The 20,016-nt window shown below is 40.7% G+C and overlaps 1 protein-coding gene across 3 annotated transcripts in view; it reads left to right on the top strand.

The window, feature by feature from the left end:
- Positions 1-20,016, top strand: part of LOC309703787 (uncharacterized protein) — a 61,646-nt gene that overhangs the window by 24,831 nt on the left and 16,799 nt on the right. For all 3 annotated transcript variants that reach the window (XM_082528683.1, XM_082528682.1, XM_082528684.1), the window contains exons 13-29: positions 1,617-1,769; positions 1,922-2,053; positions 2,335-2,382; positions 2,925-3,050; positions 3,517-3,643; positions 5,988-6,158; positions 6,233-6,267; positions 6,461-6,625; positions 6,745-6,885; positions 7,862-7,900; positions 7,982-8,122; positions 10,762-10,841; positions 10,966-10,989; positions 11,231-11,579; positions 12,259-12,312; positions 12,532-15,171; positions 15,261-15,339. In XM_082528683.1, the coding sequence (XP_082384809.1) occupies positions 1,617-1,769; positions 1,922-2,053; positions 2,335-2,382; positions 2,925-3,050; positions 3,517-3,643; positions 5,988-6,158; positions 6,233-6,267; positions 6,461-6,625; positions 6,745-6,885; positions 7,862-7,900; positions 7,982-8,122; positions 10,762-10,841; positions 10,966-10,989; positions 11,231-11,579; positions 12,259-12,312; positions 12,532-15,171; positions 15,261-15,339 (4,504 nt within the window). The remainder of the gene's footprint in view (positions 1-1,616; positions 1,770-1,921; positions 2,054-2,334; positions 2,383-2,924; positions 3,051-3,516; positions 3,644-5,987; positions 6,159-6,232; positions 6,268-6,460; positions 6,626-6,744; positions 6,886-7,861; positions 7,901-7,981; positions 8,123-10,761; positions 10,842-10,965; positions 10,990-11,230; positions 11,580-12,258; positions 12,313-12,531; positions 15,172-15,260; positions 15,340-20,016) is intronic.

Genomic DNA, 20,016 nt, shown 5'->3' on the forward strand with positions numbered 1-20,016 from the left:
CATCGGTGCGTTGGTGGTTCTTTGTGTCCGGGGAAGGGCGTCCAGGTACACACCGGCTCACTCCTTGGTGGCCGCTTATCGGGGCCTGGAGCCTGGGGCTCGCTCGGGCCACTCCGGAGGTGGAGTGCCCCGGGCCCCTTGGCCTGGAGCTCGGTCACCCAGGCACAGCTGGCTGCCGGCGGAGCTCATGGGCACGTCACTGCAACCCCCCCTGGCTTCTGCTCCGCGGCTGCTGAGTGAGCCCTCATCTGGGACTCTCCTCAGCTCTTTCTGGGACAGTGGCGCGGCTGCCCGTCTGCTGGTCTTCCTAGGTCTCTTGTGTTCTGAGGGCCTCTGGATGTCTGGAGTTTTGATCTCCTCCATACCTGCTTCATGCTCTGGAGGACGGGGCTGTGGCCCCCCCACACCCTCTAGCAGATCATTACATGAAGGAACCTTTTAAAAAAACAAGCGCGTCCATGCTCACAGGTGTACACACGGGTGATCACACCCACAAACTACACCCCTTTTGGCTCCTACCTCAAAGCACACTGTGTTCTGTTGATCTTATGTGCTGCACAATAATGTTTAACATTTAGTATTTACTGTCATATTCCCATATATCATTGTGATGTTGTTTATTCTATTACTCTTGTTCTCTTCTGCTTGTTTTCTTTTTTCTTTCTCAACAGGTGATCGATATATGCATTTTTTTTTTCTCTCTGCTTATTCTGTTGGTTTTTGGGGGGTTTTTTTGCCCTTCCCCCCCCGTCCCACTTCTCAGCTGTTTTTTTTTTCTCTCCCCCTTTCCTTCTCCCCTTCTTTCCCCCAGTCAAGTCTGTCCCGTATTCAGCAAATGAAAATAAAATAAACAATAAAAGGTGAATCAAATGGACCATTATGGCAAGGCTGGGATGGTCAATTTGGTAAATCCGTAAAGTAAATCCGTTGGGCATCTTTCCTCGCCTTTAGACAATAATTCTGATGGCAAAAGAGCCAAACGGGACAGGCAAAAAAAAAGTCTGTTATTAAAAAGCTAATTTGAAATGTTCAAATTATATGCACAATCATCCAGGACATGGTGGTTTTGAGTGCTTAAAAAAATAGGGGTTTAAGTAGGGGGCTTGAATACCTCAGCAAGTTGTTTTAAAACTAAAGAACCTTTTAAGAAGCATAAGAGATGAAAGTTCCTCACAAATTAATAGAAGCCCAGCTTTTCTTTTTAAACAGTCTACTACAGAAACAGTTTTTCCTTCCTGAGTTTGAAAAGCGCAGTAGTGCTGTTTACACATTGCCTTTTGTGAATCAGTTATCACTCTTTAAGGATCCACCTTAAATGAAAAGTACTTTCATAGCTGACTCTTACTGCCTTTTTTTTATCAGTGAGTCAAGGTTGAGCTGTACTATGTTTAAAAAAGAAAAAAGAAAAAAAAGAAATCAAACCAAAATCCGCATCAGAAACATTTTGTACTCAGTATTTTATTCTGATGTACCTCATTGTGTTCATAGTTGTAGACAGTGCTCAAAGTGAGGCACTGTTTCTAACTGAATGTTTTGCCTTTTTGAGATTTCTGTCCGGAATTTCTTCAATTGTAAACTAATCTAAAACGCTGACTTTATTCTTTTCTTTTGCACAGCTTGTTTCGCTTAAATGCAAGATGCTGTTAATAAGCAACCTGCCTAAGTATCGTGATGGCTGTTATGAAGAGGAGGACATCGCCGATCTGCTCACTCCACACAGATTTGAATATTACGACGATACGATCTACGTTATACCACAGGCGCGCATGGTAAGCACCAGGCCATGGATTTGCATTGGGCTGGATTATTACCTTCATTTTAATGGGATTCTAAATGTCTTTTCTAAGACGACCTAACTAACATTTAGTTATTACGTATTTTGTGAGCGCAGTGTGTCAGTGTTTGTTTGTTTTTCCTTCAGGCTTTTGCCCTAATGCCGACAGCAATGGCAGCCAAAAACATCGTGCTAGCATCAGAAGATAAACATTTTTTTCTCAATGGGTCTAAACTTCGACTGCAGGTTGTGAAGAGCAAGAATTTTTTAACGACCCCGGTGAGCACTGTGTTTAGATAATACACTTTACTGTTGTGAGATATGTTATTAAAAATAATTGAAAATCTGTTTCTGCTTGTTGATGGAAACAGTATCCTTAAAAGCAAGCTGATGTTTTTAAATGTTCAATCTATTTAAAATGTGGTTGTAAGTAAAAAAAAAAAATGTAATATTTTGTAGAGGCTATAAGTAATAAAAAATACTCTTTGAACTGAAATCAATTTAACAGAATCCAACATTTATTTGATGTAATGACTTTTAACTATTTGTTTTTCTTTCAGCTTGAGTTTTATATATATCTGATGAATCGGCTGTGTTATGTTAAGAAGGTAACACGCACACATATCTCAGAAACACAGACTACACTAGAATACCTTATAAAGTATAGAGTATAAAGTTATAACTGGCAGCACTCACATCCAAGTCAAAACACCTTGAAAAATATGAGCATATATTAACACATGGCTAGGAAAGGTTTGGATAACTTTTTTCCTGCAATAAGTTAAATCCTCATTCAAAACTGCATTTTGTATTTTAAAAAAAATTTATTTTTTTTTTGTTTTTTTTGTTTTTGTCTTTTTATTTGAAACATGCAAAAAACTAAGAACCCAGGAAAGGGACAAAAGTGGTTTTCTGTGTACACAGCTAAGTTTAAATATTTTCTCAAACAATGTTATCAACAAAAGCAAGAGCTGCAATTATAAATTGTTTGGATAATGAAGATAGCTGCCAGGGTGCATACTGCTGTGTGACTATATGTGCAAACTTATGACCTTGATCTTGGAACTGTAGTTTAAGAAAGCATGAAATATTGTTAAACTAAATACTGTTTCTGGTTTGTTTTAATGTTCACCCGGGTTTATCGAAACAGATAGGGATAGATATTGGAGAACGGACAATCTACATCAGGAACATCTCACCAGACGAGTTCCGGGATCTCAGAGAAGCTTTGGGAAAAATCGGTATTGTAAGAAACTACCTGCCTCTTCTCTACAAGGTATAAACACACTTATAAGCAGCAACAAGTGCATGTTTTAAAAGTCTGTGAAAGGCTGTATGAGATGTATGTGTTTATGTAAGTGTATTCTTAACTATCCCCCCAAAATTGACAGACACATTAAAACAAGATAATGTGACTGGTTTTGGATGCTACTTATCTTGATGAAAGCACAACTGCAAAACTATAAAGATAGTAAAGAGAGACTGCAGGTAATCTGTTCGCTGTAGCACATGATTCTTCATATGCTCATGCGCACTAGTGTTCATCACATTAGAGCATTAGTGCAGGGGTCACGTTGAGCACGGCTCCAGTGCTTCATTGATCCAGGATTTCTGACTTTTGAATCCAGTGAACTCCACAATAAAGCTGTGCTTAGCTCACTGTTTCCATGTGTTCCATTTTCTACCATTTAGAATGTGAAATTAAAATGTTTAGAGTAAATTTTATCTTTCTTGTGTTTCAGGTGTTAATTGAATTTGAGTCTGTGTGTGATGCTGATCGCCTTGGTGTTTGGTACAGCCTTCTAAAACGGGCCACTGGCCACAAATTGTCAAGGGTGGAAATACCACACAGTGGATTTACATCACTGCGTGAGTGTGTTTTGAATGGGATTTTAAATAAATGTGATTTAAACGGGGGAAAAAAGGTGAAGTTGATGGAAGGTCATCTGGTAATACCCTGAATATGGTGGGTTGTTTTTTTGGCTGTAAAACCTGTCTGGTAAGGGTAGCTGCTTTTGTCCTGCTGGCCTTCCTGTACTGTGGGATTGCTTTGGGTGAGGTACAGTGGGGCAAAAAAGTATTTAGTCAGCCACCGATTGTGCAAGTTCCCCCACCTAAAATGATGACAGAGGTCAGTAATTTGCACCAGAGGTACACTTCAACTGTGAGAGACAGAATGTGAAAAAAAAATCCATGAATTCACATGGTAGGATTTGTAAAGAATTTATTCGTAAATCAGGGTGGAAAATAAGTATTTGGTCAATAACAAAAATACAACTCAATACTTTGTAACATAACCTTTGTTGGCAATAACAGAGGTCAAACGTTTACTATAGGTCTTTACCAGGTTTGCACACACAGTAGCTGGTATTTTGGCCCATTCCTCCATGCAGATCTTCTCGAGAGCAGTGATGTTTTGGGGATGTCGCCGAGCAACACGGACTTTCAACTCCCGCCACAGATTTTCTATGGGGTTGAGGTCTGGAGACTGGCTAGGCCACTCCAGGACTTTCAAATGCTTCTTACGGAGCCACTCCTTTGTTGCCCGGGCGGTGTGTTTTGGATCATTGTCATGTTGGAAGACCCAGCCTCGTTTCATCTTCAAAGTTCTCACTGATGGAAGGAGGTTTTGGCTCAAAATCTCACGATACATGGCCCCATTCATTCTGTCCTTAACACGGATCAGTCGTCCTGTCCCCTTGGCAGAAAAACAGCCCCATAGCATGATGTTTCCACCCCCATGCTTCACAGTAGGTATGGTGCTCTTGGGATGCAACTCAATATTCTTCGTCCTCCAAACACGACGAGTTGAGTTTATACCAAAAAGTTCTACTTTGGTTTCATCTGACCACATGACATTCTCCCAATCCTCTGCTGTATCATCCATGTGCTCTCTGGCAAACTTCAGACGGGCCTGGACATGCACTGGCTTCAGCAGCGGAACACGTCTGGCACTGCGGGATTTGATTCCCTGCCGTTGTAGTGTGTTACTGATGTTATACATTGGTCGTATTGTCCAAAGAGACTCTTGTCTTTGGACAATACGGCAAATATTGTCGTCTTAGTGGGTGATGCACAAAAAAAGCAAGTGAGTTGAAGATTACAAGGAGTGGCAAAAGCATACTGATACTAGAGACAGATTAAAATCCATCTAATTACGGGCGCTATAGAGCAAGACATGGTGTAACACACAACTTAGTAGAGCTGCAGAATTCTGAAAAATTCTCTTATAAATGTCACTTTCTGAACTCCTAAAGTTTGCTTAGAGAACAAAATAAGGACTTATTGGGCTGAACCACAGACTACTGTGAGACTTTCTGGTGGAAAGAAGACACCTCACGGCCTGAAGAACCACGCGCCAACGTGATACAGATGAATCGAACTAAGTCTCATCCGACCTAACTGAAACGGCAGGCATGACTGCTGAAGAACTGAAAGCCAACACTAAACCCCCTGCGAGGAGAACTGTCTGAAGTCATAAAAGAGGAACTTAGAGATATTTTCGGAGTTCAGTTTTATCAATACTGAAATACAAGTAGTCAGGTCCGAAATAACTAACACTGCCAGTAACCCCGGTTATTCTGAAGTTTCCTCAAAAATTTCAACAGTATGATTGAGCTCAGGGCTGTGGCTCCTCACTACCAGATATTGCAAAATCTATTTTGTCTCCAGTGCTGCACCAGCTGCTCCCATCTCCACCATCGTGGAAACACATCACATCTATCACACAGAGTCTGGATAATAATCTTTCCTTCACTTTCTGTTTGTGAAACAGTCATGAATATATTTTCAGTTCTTCCCTGGACTGTGGATAAAGTGAAGTCCGAGAAAGGTTGCAACATATGCAAAACTGCTGCTTTATTGTCATCCACAATAAATTATTGCAACGCATTCCCTCAACTTTTATCCACTAACACTGTGATTCTCCTTCCCACAAATCCTTTGATGCTCATTGGCCCCTCCAGAAATCTTTGGTCCATCAGCGGTCAATTCCCTTCTGCTTGTCTCTGCCCTAGACACATGAACCAGAGCCATTACTTAAACTCCACTTTTTCAGACTGGCATTTGGTCTAACTCTCTAATCATTTTTCTCTGATGCCTATGATACCTTGGATATCTGTAAAGGTGCTTAAAGTTAAACTGAAAGTCAGTTAAAAACCTGACACACACACAGAAAATAAAAAATAAACAAAACTTATTTTTTCTTGTGCAGCACCAAGATTGCCACACAAAGCTTTGCCAGACAGCGATGTTGCTGTTGACGGGGCAGCTGTCCCAACAGAAGATATTACCGTCCCACAACGCAGCACTTCACCATATTGGATCACAATGACAACTAGTCCCTTTGTGTTCCCCACTGTCGCTCCTTGGTTCACAATCCCAGGTGAGAGAAACTAAAATTAACCTCCAGATATAAAGTGTTGACTGTTACTAACTGTGTGTGTTTTACACTTCTAGAGTATTTAACTGTCAGGGAACCTGATGACATTGAGGTGAGTGCATTTTATAAACCAAGGTTTCATGTGTTAAACAGGAATCCTTGAGTAAATACCAAGAGGCGTCCATTTTTTTCATTGGTTTCATTTTGTCTTCTCTATGTGGTCAGTTATAGTAATATATTTTTTAAAAAGTACTGCAAAGTTTCTCTTCACATAAACTTTGGTTCTTGAACCTTGTGTCTTGTAGAAAGCCCAATCTCAAGGTTCTACGTTCTCCACGATCATGTTGACCGGTTTGCCAGAAGGAAACTACAGACAGGAGGATGTCGCCAAGCTGGTGTGGCGTTACTTCCCTGATCAGACTGTTCAGACTCTGTACTACAACATAATCGTTTTATCACTGCAGAGGAGGGTGAGGAGTAGACCCAGCAGGCTGATACAGAGAAATTTGCATTTGCAAATTTAATTCAATTTAATGATTAATATTGAATGTTTCCTCTGCATCATTTTGTCCCCTTTCTTCCTCTCCAGGCCTTTGTGTTTTTTAACAGCTGGGATGCGTGCTGCGATTTCGCCAGAGATTACCTCAAAGATCCAGTTACAGTTGAAGAGCGGAGACGGAGACTAGGAATCCACATTGTTTTACAAGACGTGCATCCTGGTTCAAGTGAGGTATGAAAATGGAGCAATCGGGGGCTGTTAAATCAGGGGCATGCTCCTGTTTCACTGAAACTATTCAGATGCCAATCAAAAAAGATTTCTCCTCTAAGGAGTGAGCACAGCATCATCCTTCTCTGGGCTAATATTAATAGAATGAGACTCAGAATACTTTATTGATCCCTAGGGGGAATTACGTTGGTTACAGTACAAACGGTAACAAAGACAGATAATACAAGAAGTAAGAAATAGCACAATATATACATACATATAAGTCACTTATTGATAAATATCTGAATAAGAAATGGAAAAACTAAAAATATGCATGAATTTCAAATCAAGTATTTATTATTATTTTGTCTGTATTTGTTCCTTCCTTTTTGCGACAGCAGCACAAAAGCTGCATGAACTTTATCCACTTTTCTGTTCATAGACGACAGCCCACGTCATTCCGCCACCACTTTAAAGTTTCCACAGAGCTTCTTGTGAAGTCAGTCCTGTGTAAACGTTAAAGACCCAGACATAGGTTATGGAGTGTTTCACTGACTATTAAGCAATGCCCTTACTTATTTTGAAACTTCCGTTGCTGCTAACCTTCTAGCTTCAGCGTTTCCCATCTTAAGGTTCCTTGCGGGCTAGCTATTCAGGCCCTTTGTGAGATCTCTCTCCACAGCTACATGTTAAGAGGAATTGAGGTCTGACGACTGTTGCGGAAAGTCACTGAGACTCAAAAAGCATCAAATAGTTCCTGGAAAACTTTGGTTATATGTTATGTCGTTACTGTCCTGAAGTATGAATCCTTTGCCACAAAGATGCAAACCAGGATCGAGTTACTTCTCACTTACAGTGGAGTCCAATATTTATCTTATTAAATGGGGTCAATAGAACATTAAAAACACTCTAACCAGGAGGAGAGTTATTCAATAGTTATTTTACAAACAGAGGATAAGTAATTGATGTGAGCCGCTTTCATCTTCTACTCTTTTCACAGGAGAGCATGTACAGAAGCATGATGAAATGGAGCAGCACTGTAAGTCAGCAGTCACATAAATCTGTCCTGTAAAAGCAGCAGGCTCGGGTCTCCCTGATCTTAACACTGGTTGTTTTTCAGCATGTTCCAGAGTCTGAGTCTCTGGAGGACCGGCTGCTGATTGTGGAGGTCTCCGAGGTGAATGTGGACCTTGTCATGATGATCATGAAAGTGGTGGCTCCCATTGCTGCTTTTGTCAGATTTTTGCCGCTTGCCAACAGGGTACGATTTCATAAACACCTGCAAATTTTTCACGTTTTACATCTGCAAGGCTTGTTATGGTGTCTGCTGCTCTTAAAATGCAGCTTTTTCTGAAAAGTCTTCAGAAGGTTTTAAGCCTTACATTTCACCCGCAAAGCTGGTACAGTTTGGTTCAATTTAAACTGCTTAATAAAATTAAGGGAACACTTGATCAATGTTCCCTCTAAGCTGCGTGTGTGCGCAATTGCGCACTTCTGGCACGGTCTCTGCGCACAGGGTTAGGGTTAGGGTTAGAAAAAACCTAAAAAAAAAAAATCTAACCTGAATTGAAATTAAATTAAAGCTTTAACAATTCTGGTTTGCAGTGTTAGTCAGTAAGTGACTGGCTGCCACCTTATCCCATAGTCCAGCCAATCACGCGATTCACATTCGTATATACGCAGCTAATCAACGTCATTGACAGGCTATGACAGCGTCCTTATGTGCCAACACCGGTGTTTTAGCTAGCAAAGCGGCGTGGCTGCTGTGGAGTGAAGCCACGTTAATGACAACGTGTACAACCATTGGAGATGTGAGCAGGACAGACGGAACAATTGACGGAAAACGTGTGGACGTTACACCAGTTTTTAAATTGTGTTGATTGGCCACGTAAAACCAGAGTTATGATAAAATATATGCAATGTTTGGTTTTCTTCCTGAATACTATCATTGTTTATATTTACTGCGGGAAGAAACGGTAAAAACTGCGTTTTATAAGGAAAACATTTGAAAGCACTCTGAGCCTGTGAGCAAAAACAAAACCAAAAAAACCCTACCCTTTCCTATTGGTGGAAAAATGTACCATCTAGACCAATCAAAAAATGATATGGCAACATGGCATTTAGTTGTTTAGGAAGGGGGATGTTTTGGAGTGGCACAAAAAATTTGTTTGGCATCAAATTTGATGCAGAACAGCTGATTGTTCTGTAAATAGTTTGAAATGTTTGTTTAAAAGAAGCCTGGACTGCATTTTGGGGTAAACAGCTGCAAAAACCTTTGTTTGCATAACTCAGTTACTTTGTGAAGAACTATATAATTAATTGCCCAACATTGGTCATTATATACTGTATTTTGCAGTCAGAGAGTTACAGGACTCTCTACCAGACCACAGACTCATAATACAAGTCAGAGCTTTATAATCTAACAAAAAAGAAAGTTGTTTTCAAAAAGTTATTTTTACTTCCAATAGCGTTAACATACTACACAGATCATGAACACGATTTCTTTTCTAATTGTCATTGTAAGTGGGCTAAAGCAGTTAATTAAAAGTAGTCTAAGATAAATGTAAATGCTGTAATTTGATTATTTTAATAAACCATGTAACTTGGATGGATTCGATGCTGGTGTGACCACAGTGCACACGTCTGCTGTTGCTCACAGTGGTCCAAGGGACCGTTCATGGAATTTGTGCGTTCGCTCAGACACATGAAAAATTAGAGGGAACATTGCACTTCATCATTGCAGAATAACAGTCAGTTAGAATTCAGAGAACTTCAGTTTGGCTTTAGCAGTCCTTCTCCTTGTACAAAGTAGAGGATACCTGCTGAATGGTCATTGCTCTTCTATGGCCCTGTCATGAACCAAGCAGCCAGGAACACACAGGCACAAATGTAATCTTCAAAAAATGGGTTTTATTATACCCCAAAAGGACAAGATGATTACAAAAATTCAAAATTTTTAGTGATCCGAGCCGAAAGAACCGGTTCTCTAAAAAGAGTTGGAAATCCCATCACTACAAACCATTATAACACACCATCTCCTAATATTTTCTCCACACTGTTGAGGCCGCACTGTTAGACACGGCAGATCTTCTTGTGACTGCCATTCAGGAGGAGCTGGACTGCCTATGCAACCTGAGTGAGCTGCATGCCCAATTCCACCAACAGTGAAAATCAGAAAAAATTCAATCAGGGAGGATAAAGAGAGCAATAAGTGGTTAAACATGGAAAATGAAGACATTAAAAAAGTTTAAGTGGTGTAACTTTCTTATACTGTGATGATCAAGTGGTTTTTAAACTATGTTTTTAAGTTTATCTTATTTTATTCTGTTTCCAGCTTTAAGCAAGACTTTTAACATTGAGAAACATTTTAAATGAGTCTGAAGGAGACTTTGTTTTTTTAACACTAGTTCAGCAAGTTTTAATATTCAGACAGTCCCTGCGACAGGCAATCTGAATTTTACATGCCTTTGCAAATACTGGTGAAGGACTGCCTGAAATGCACTAAGTTCTCAACCAAGTGATAATCTTATGACCTGTCCAGCCTTTCGTCCTGGCCCATCTAGCAGGGAAGATGCCTGCAGTTTGAGGCAGCACTAAGTTATTCTTTTATTGTTTCTTGCTCAGTGGTTTTATTCTCTAATCAAAAACTTTACAAAAGTATAGAAATATGTTTGCGTTTATTTTCCATTTGCAAGTTTGAAACATCAAGATTTTTTTGTTCTTTTAACAAAATGTTGTACTATCGTAGAGGGCAGTAAAGAAACTCGCCAGGACCTCTGTCCTGTTACTTTCACAAATTGGGCCTGTAGCGCACCCTTTGAGTACCACTGTGTTGCTCAAATATCCTCAGGAAGAAAACAATTGTACTGTCACTGATGTAATATCTTTCTGTTTTCTCAGATATGCATTGAGATGGCTGAACCTGGTGGATTAACACAGGTGATGGAGAGCAATGTCACCAAGGACTATTTATCTTCTTGGTAAGTGTGTCCCACAATCAGAAGTGAGACAAAGAGGAAATTGATTTTAGATTGTGTGTTTTTATTTTCTTTAAAGTGTCTTCATGCTTGTCTGACCTTGTGCTTTTTTCTCTCCTCTTCATAGGAGTAAAGTCGGACGTATTGAGTCGTGAGTATCTTTCATTTTCAGGTTTAATGGCAGAGTCAAAACAGTCATGATGACTGCTACACTCCTCAAGGTTGTGCTATAGTAAACAGTTCCCAAAGATCCAGAAAGAGAAGAGTGTGATTTAGACATAAGCAACTCTAGATTAGAAATTTGAAATGGAATTTCTTATTTCACATTAACATTTTGTGACAACAAACTTCTTTTCATAGTAACCTACTGGCATCTTTGCTTTTAAATTCAGTTTGAAGAGTCTGAAACAGCGTCTGCAAGACTCGGGTGAGAACACACTTAACCTCGAACTGGAAACCGAGAAGGCCGCAGAATCGACCGCTGTCCCGCAGCCAAGTGAGGAAGGCCAGAAAGCAGCAGTGAAGGAAGAGGGGCCACCACAAACTTTGGTCACTACTCCTGATGCAAACGCCGCCCCCGCTGCTTCTAGCACTGCTCCTTCAGCAACAAGCCCAGTCAAGTCTGAGGAAAAAGACTCAAAACTTCATCGCATCAACTATGACCTTTTCATGGCCATTACAGCGGCGCTTCGTGAGCATAGACAGGGTCGAGAAAGTAGGGCACAGAGCAAGGAAAGAGAGGTAACACTTTAAATTTCACTGTGTTGTCCCAAAATATCTTAAGACACTAAAAGCCTTATGTTGGAGATCACATATGAGCATTGTATAGTAGTACACTGTTGATTGTTGCGGTAAAGCTGCAGGCTGTATGAATAATTAATGCTGATAATAATAACAATAATGTATACTTTATTGATCCCCCTGGGGAAATTACTCTCTTTGCATTTGACCCGTTCACTCAGTGAAGCAGTGGGCAGCCACTAAGCAGGCGTACCTTGCTCAGAGTAGCCGTTTAGTGGATTTGAACCCCCGACCTTCCGATCACGGGGAAAGTGTTTTCGAAGTCTGTATTTCACATAAGTAGTAGACTGGCAGTTTACGTCTGTGACACCTGATCAGCCGAAGGCAGAGCAGAGAAGGAGATTACTCACTCCCCATTGTGACAGGCGGAGATACTGTCCACTATACTAATGAGGAAGATACCATTTTTAGATTTGCATTATTTCTGGAACAGATAAATTAAAGCGAAGGTCATCACTACATATAGTCTTATTTATTTTTTGCAAGCTTGTGTATGTCCAATTTTTGGCGTCACCACTCATTAAACACCTTTCAGGCTATATTTTAGGTGTTTATCAAAACCAGCACAGAATAATACGAAATTAATTCAGTTAATTTTTTTTCTTATCTTCATTTCCAGAGCAAAATCAGCAGCCCTAGTAGGGCACAGGATGAAGACGCACCAAACGAAAAGGTAAAAGTTCATCAGACCCACGAGGATTTCTCTTGTGGGTGGTGGGGGTGGGCGGCTGGGCTAACTCAAACGCTTAATCACTCTGAGAATATTGGTCATGTGGTTACTGGTCATATAGGAGGTTTTTGTGGACAGAGGGACATTCGTTGATAGTTAGACTCTGATTATAGGGTAAGCTGTTTCATGGCTCCACAGACTGTTTTTGGTTTTTCCATCTAGGTTCAAGTTGATAATTTAAAGAAGAAAGTTTCTTCAGAGAGCCGCCCTTTTGGTGAGCTGGATTTCAATGTGGACGACTTTGTCACTGTTGATGAAATTAACGATGACGCAGCAGACGCAGACCCCAATGGTGAAAGCTCCTCTTCAACTAAGCCAAAGTCCACAGAGAATGCAGAAAGTCAAAGTTCAGCTGCATCTCCTGCTTCCAAACGAACCTCAGCAGGGTCCTCCAAAGACTCCAGCAGCTCAGCCTCTCCCTCATCCAAGCCCACGAAATTTTCTGAGAAAAGCAGTTCAACCTCATCACTACGAAAAAGTAAAGACTCATTTGAATCCACCAAACCCGAATCCTCTGTGAGTGTCAGTAAGCCTGTTTCCTTTTCTGGTGAGAAAACACAGCCAAGCAAACCTCCAGACAAATTGACGCATTCTTTGTCCTCGGGTTATAGGACCCGTTCAAAAATGGCATCAACCGCTGCTGCAGAGCTAACAGAGGAGAGTGCAGCAACAAAGTCTGACCTCAAAGTGTCAGCAAAGGAAAATCAAACTAAAATGGAAACATCATCAGAGACACAGCCACCTGCAGAGGGATTAGGGATGAAGAGCCAAACACAAACTCTGGAGACTGAATGTAAGAATGACGCACACAAAGAGTCAAAGAAAAGCAAAGAAGATGGGGAAAAAGACAATGCGGGGAAATATCCACAGGAGGAGGAGGATGATGGTGAAAGTTACCAGATCCTTGATTCGATCGACGAGCCAACAGATGAACAGATAGATGAAGACTCAAACCAAGAGACTAAAACAGAGTCATCAGGGCCTGAGCAAACCCAGAGTTCGCATGAGGGGGAAAGTCAGGTCTTGAACAGCATTGATGGTAAAGGCTCAGAGGAGTCCAGTAAAACAGAAACGGATGCTCCTCTCTATGTGATAGACAACGTTAGTGAAGACCAAGCCAGTACAGTCCAAGGGGACAGTCATCTGATCAAAGATGAAGGTACCACAGCAAAGCAGCTGTCTGAGGAAAAGATTCAAGAACCAGATGCAGCTGATAAAAAAGAAGGGTTGGATCCAAGCATGAACCAAACTCCAAGGTCCAGTGGAGATGGAAAAGAAATGAATGAGGAGATGCTCTCAGAAAAATCAAGCAAAGCTTCCAAAGCATTTTGCCAAACTCTTAATAATGAAAAACAAGAAAACAAAGGCAGTTCAGCAGATGTTACTAAACAGAAAGCCTCTGAGAAGTTAGATTCAGTCAATGATCACACCAGAGGAGAAGATGACGAGAAGAAACTTAATACTTCGAAAGCAGTCACTGAAGGAACTGAAGAAGAGGAAGAAGCTTACCAGGTAATTGATTCTGTGGAAGAAGAGCCACCGACCACAGAGACCCAGGCAGAGGCTGAGAACAAGGAGGAAAAAACCAAGAAAGACGTTGAAGTGGCTAAACAAGCTGAAAGACCAACAAGAAGGGGTAGACCGAGAACAAGAACATCTAAAAGAGAGGAGAAAGAGACACAGGAGGAGATGATCTTTGAGGTAGTGGATTCTGTTGAAGATGAATTTGTTCAAGATGTCTCCACCACAGAGAGGCCTGGTAGAAGGAGGTCGGCCAGAGGAAACAAAGACAATAAAAAGACGCCAACTTCCACAGTTACATGTATAAAAACCGTCAGGGAAGAGGAATCTACGTCCGAGATCCTAGACTCAGTGGAGGGTAAGGCTGCCATGAACGAACCAACCATCACAACAAGGTCAACCAGAGGAGGAAGAGAAACTGAAGAAGACGTCTCAAAAAAAGACAAGACACCAACGAGAAGGAGGCCGACACCTGCCAGAGATTCTCAGGAACCAAACAAGGAGGAACCTCAGCAGACTCAAGTGAAAGAGAGCACACCAACAAAGAAGAGCGAGGAGAATGCCACCTTTACAATAGTAGACCCAGTGCAGGATGAAGTTATTAAGGATGAACGGGCCAAAACTCCGGAAAAAAGAAGAAGGGGAAGACCAAAGAAGGATACTAAAGTAACTAAAAAACAAGCTGCCTTAAAGAATGCTGCATCTAGTAAAGTGGCTGATGAGGAGGAGGCCATTTATCAGATTGTTGACTCGGTTGAGGATGAGACGGCTGACAATGAGCCTTTGAAAGACCAGAGTACAGAAGAGCCAACAGTGCCTAAAGACGATAAAGACTCAGCATCGCCAAAAAATGCAGATGAGGAGGAGGTGGTCGATAAAGAGGAGTGTTTGGATCACACTGCTGAGGTTAGTGATGCTCTATCTACTGAAGACGAGTCTGGTACAGCAACGAAGGAAGAGAAGCCAAAAACAGATACTAAAGAGGCCACTGGGTCCCAAAGTGAGGCTGCTGCACCAGAAGAAAAGACAAATCTGGAGGAAGACACCCTGGAGCTGGTCACTCTGGATGAGGTGGGAGCAGATGATGCTGGGGAGGAAAGAGCAGTGGAGGGTCAGGACTGGAGCAGGGAGATCACCAAGGGAGAACCTGCAGAGCTCATCACTCTGGATGAGATTGTTGAAGAAGAAGAAGAGGAGGAGGGGGAAAAGGCAGAGGAAAGCACAGTGGAGCCCCGCCCACCAACACAGGAGAGCCAATTGGTGGAGGCCGCAGACATAGAGGTAATGTTGAGATTTATTTGAGCATCTTTGTTTCCTCTTTAGTAAAAACAGAAAACTCGATGGTCGTGATTTCGTGTCTTTGTTTTTAGACTTTTGCGACAGCAGCTGAGGTAAAAGAGGAAGCAGAGAAGACATCAGGATCTGCTAAACGCAAACATGATGAAACAGGTCAGTTTCATTCTCCATCCATCCATTTTTTTAACTGCTTGTTCGAGTTCGGGTCGTGGGGGCAGTCGGAAGTTCAGACTTCCCTGATAGCCTCATTGCTGGATCTGCCCCGGGGCCTCCTCCCAATAGGACATCAAATGACCTTGAACAAGAAAGCCTGCTCTGCTGTTCAGAACTGAAGAAATGTAAACCAAAGCACCTAGGAGTCTCCCAGGAGGCATCCTAGTCACACACTCAAACCACCACCTCAACAGAGTTTGATTTGCACGGTCAGATTTTGTGGAGGAGAAGCGAATGTGTACAGCATAGTTTTTGTTGGCAGGGCTCTAGAGTGCGTCACAAATGTGACCAAATTTTTCAATGGTGCGACTAAAATAAACCTTAGGTCACACCGGTGCGACCAGCTGTTCGAGTAACAAAAAAAAAAAGTCTCTGCAACTCTGAAAGTCCAGATATTCCTGTAGTCTTTAGTACATGTTTGAAAGTGCAGGTGGATAGAGAGAGTTGAGTATCTTGAATTAAGCGATATTGATTCATTAAATCCTGAATAGAGTTTTAAATATAAATGTATTTTGCCAGAAACACCAGAATCTCGGGTTAAAGCTCACAAAACTATTTCAACAACCACCAAACAGCAAACGAGAGAGCAGGTAAATGGATTCCACACAAAGACGTAAACACAGAGCGGACCCGACACATCAGAATCAGCTTTCTCTTTCTCGGCTTTCTCACCCAACGGCCTGTACACGGACACACCGTCGGGCTGAAAGCCGACAGCTCACTGATTCTGATGCGTTGGTGGGTCTGCGCTTTGTGTTTGTCTTTTTTTTTTTTCTTGATTCTGAGTAGCAGGTTTTAGGGCTGAACGATTATGGAAAATAATCTAATTGCGATTTTTTGCCCCAATATTGCGATTGCGATGCGATATGCGATTATTTTTTAAGGTCTTTGTCTTCTGTATTATTAAACAAAGACAAGCAATACATCATATAGTATGGCCAATACTATATTACATTAATTTTAAACTGTTCTTTCCTGGAAGACAGACCTCTGTTATGATGACATGAGGTGATGCATGAATTGATGACTGACATTTTTATTTAACTTCTTCATTCACAACAGTATATTTGAACATACACAATAGTTTATTTTTAGCTTACAAACATCTGAGCATAAAGTGCTGACAAGGAACCCTGGTGTAAACATTAAAATGAAAGTCAGTACAATGTGCAGATTGCAGAAATATACATAAAAAAAATCAGTGGCTTTACCACACTCAGTTTTTCGACATCTGTGAACTACTAGACAGTCATTCAATTAAAAAATAATATTAAATAAATAAAACTAATAAATAAAAAATACACACATCTTACTGATCTCTGCAGTCAGTAACATTACACATAAAGTGCAAACATAATAGCAATTGTATAAACACACACACAAACACGCCTTTAAAATTTAAAGGCGTGAAATTGGACGGTCTAGCCTTCTGATTAGCGTCACCGCTGTCTCGGTGGAGTTTAATAAACTCGGCCGTCTGCTTCTTGCTATCTAAAATATAACCAGACACTGGTGTAAATTCTCGACTGTCTCATACTTCTGTTTAATAAGTTTTCTGTTTGACGTTTAGTCAGCTGTGTGAAAACCAAGGAGGAACCCACCCGGGGGATTAATAAAGTTTTATTTTATCTAATCTAATAACTTTAATCTCAGCCAAACCGATTTACTCACGAACAAACAAAACACTGAAAAAAGCCCAACAATAACATTTTTAGGTTGTCTAAGTGACTTATATATTACGTTTAACCCGAGCAGCGAAACTCCGCGGTGATCTGAAAATGATGTGCCGGGAGTTGTGCCGTTCTCGGCCGCATCAGTAACCCTCGAGCTCCCGGCTAGCTGTCGAGCTGGTGGGTAGCAGATGCCTCTGAAAACGTCGAAGCACTTTTGCAAATATGGGATATCTTGATAAACCGAGCAGATATTTGATGTTTACACAACTACTTTCTCGCCTGAAAATATGTTAAAAGTTTATTTTGTGACCCTGAAAGATTAGTATGAGTAATTTTAAAACTTAGTAGCGGCCGCCATTGCTGGAAACTGGAGTTTGGCTGGGCCGCGCTATGAATTCTGGGATATGGTAGTAATTTGGACAGCCTTCGGCGCGTCGCTGTGACGTAATCGGTCTACAAATGCGGCCTCAGGAGGATGCAGCCCATGAATTTGGACATGTCCAGAGTATAATCGCAGCCTTTGCGGTTAGAAAATTGCACTTGATCATGTCGCGATATTATCGCAAATGCGATATATCGTTCAGCCCTAGCAGGTTTTGTCTCTCTCAGACCAAAATTCACTGATCCAGCAGCAAAAGAAGCAGCAAACTGCGCTTCACATTTGATAAACATCGTCATGAATTCCCTCTGACATTAGGGCTGTTCGATATAACGATATATATCGGATGACGATATAAAAACATCTATCGTTTCATTTTACGCTATCGTTTGTTTCGTGGTGTCGCAAAATAAACGGTTTACGGTAATATTTTTTAATATTTCTCTTATATTTATCTGCTATAAAAAGCCAGGCCAGGAAAATTTCCTTCATGTCATAGAAATCAGTGATGATACCCAGCCCTAGTGAGTAGCCTAGGCCCAATAGAAGTGGATGTAGCTGTGGGTAATGAGAAAAGATGAAAAGAACTATTGATAACTTTTTTGTTAAGTCCTGATCCGTCTGAAATTCATAGCCAGTGCTCTGACACAGAGCCATCAACCTCTGAACGCTGAAAAAGCACAATGTATCCAGAAAACACATATGTCGTGATGAATGCACTGCGCAAGTGTCCCCTCTCGCCACTGCCTTTCAGCGGCAGGCAGCAGCAAACAGGTCGTCAGAGGAGGCTGATGTGATGATTAAGTTTAATATTGTCTACAATATTGCCAAAGAGTGCCAAAGCACTTTAAGCACAAACACAAAATTGTTAGTTAATCATTTACAAATCAATATTGTCTTTATGGACATCAATTTCCCCCCCAAAACTATACTTCAGCAATGAGCAGGGCAGTGTTGGAAGGAAATTGAATGCAAAACAATAACCAATATGCACATACAGGTAGAAATCTACAGGACTACATTTCCAAAATAAGAAATCCTTGGCTAAAGGCCACACTAGGTGTTTGGAAAATGGTGGCAAAAGAAAATAAGCTGCAGAAGAATATAAAAATATTAAAATGGTGTGCATATGATTCGGAATTTACACCAAATCATGTAGACCCTAGTTTTAAAAACTGGATAGGTAAAGTAATTACATTCATATGCGGTATTGTAAAGGAAGATGAAATTGTGAGTTTCCAAACTTTAAAGCAAACATTTCATTTAGAAAACCAAAACCACTATAGATACTTACAGTTAAGAAACTTTTATACTCGAAACATTAAAAACCAAATACCCACTACAGCGAGGCCATTTATCCAACTCTTTTTAAATGCTCATAAGTCAGAAATTAGGAAAGGTGTAATCTCACAAATATACAAAAGTCTTCATGATCTCAGCAATTATTCAACCAAGTATATAAAAGAAAGATGGGAGAAAGAGGGAGGTCTGGTGATTACAGAAGAGGAATGGCAAAACATTTGTTCTTTTCATTGGAGAAGAACAAAATCACATATTTGGAAGTTCAGCTAGAAAGGTTTTGCTTGTTTTTTCATTACCCCAGCTTTAAAGGCGCATTATGATGATGGAAGTTGTGAATGTTGGAGGAACTGTGGCTACGAAACCTCACACCACTACCATATAATTTCGGTTTGTAAGAATATTAAGAATTACTGGATAGACGTCCATACAGTGATGCAAAACACATTTAGTACATATTTACACTTTGATTTCAAATCCATATTTTTAAAATACATACCCTCAGACATAAAGGGTATGTATAAATACTTACTTTGTGTGCTGCTAGCTGCAAATAAAAAGGCACTGACCAAAAGGATCCACCAACATTAAACAGCTGTATTGATGTAACTTTGGAGATTCATAATATGGAAAAGATTACTTATTTTAGTGAATTTTGAGTATGAGAAATATGTAAAACACTGGGGAAAATGGCTCCACTGTGTGAGTTCCATAAGGCCAGATATCATTGATATTCATCACTGAAGGAATGGCTGTTTAAATATTTGTTTATTTTGTTTGTTTGTTTATAATAACGTACTAATCAGCTACTTAGTGTGTTGGCTTTTCAATTGCCATCTCTCTGGATGTATATAGTTACAAACTGTATCTAGTGGCATTTGATTAAAGCATTTATTCAATACATTTCGTATATAGTTTCAGTTAGGTTGTTACACATATGAGAGTGGCTTCTATCTGCTAAGAGGTCATGAGTTTAGTTGGCGAGGGGAGACAGAATGCATTTGAGGTCGAGACACACATACACACATACACACACATACAGTGGGGCAAAAAAGTATTTAGTCAGCCACCGATTGTGCAAGTTCCCCCACTTAAAATGATGACAGAGGTCAGTAATTTGCACCAGAGGTACACTTCAACTGTGAGAGACAGAATGTGAAAAAGAAATCCATGAATTCACATGGTAGGATTTGTAAAGAATTTATTTGTAAATTAGGGTGGAAAATAAGTATTTGGTCACCTCAAACATGGAAAATCTCTGGCTCT

Source organism: Aulonocara stuartgranti, assembly GCF_965226115.1.
Source record: "Aulonocara stuartgranti genome assembly, chromosome: 3".
NCBI classification, from domain to species: Eukaryota; Metazoa; Chordata; class Actinopteri; order Cichliformes; family Cichlidae; genus Aulonocara; species Aulonocara stuartgranti.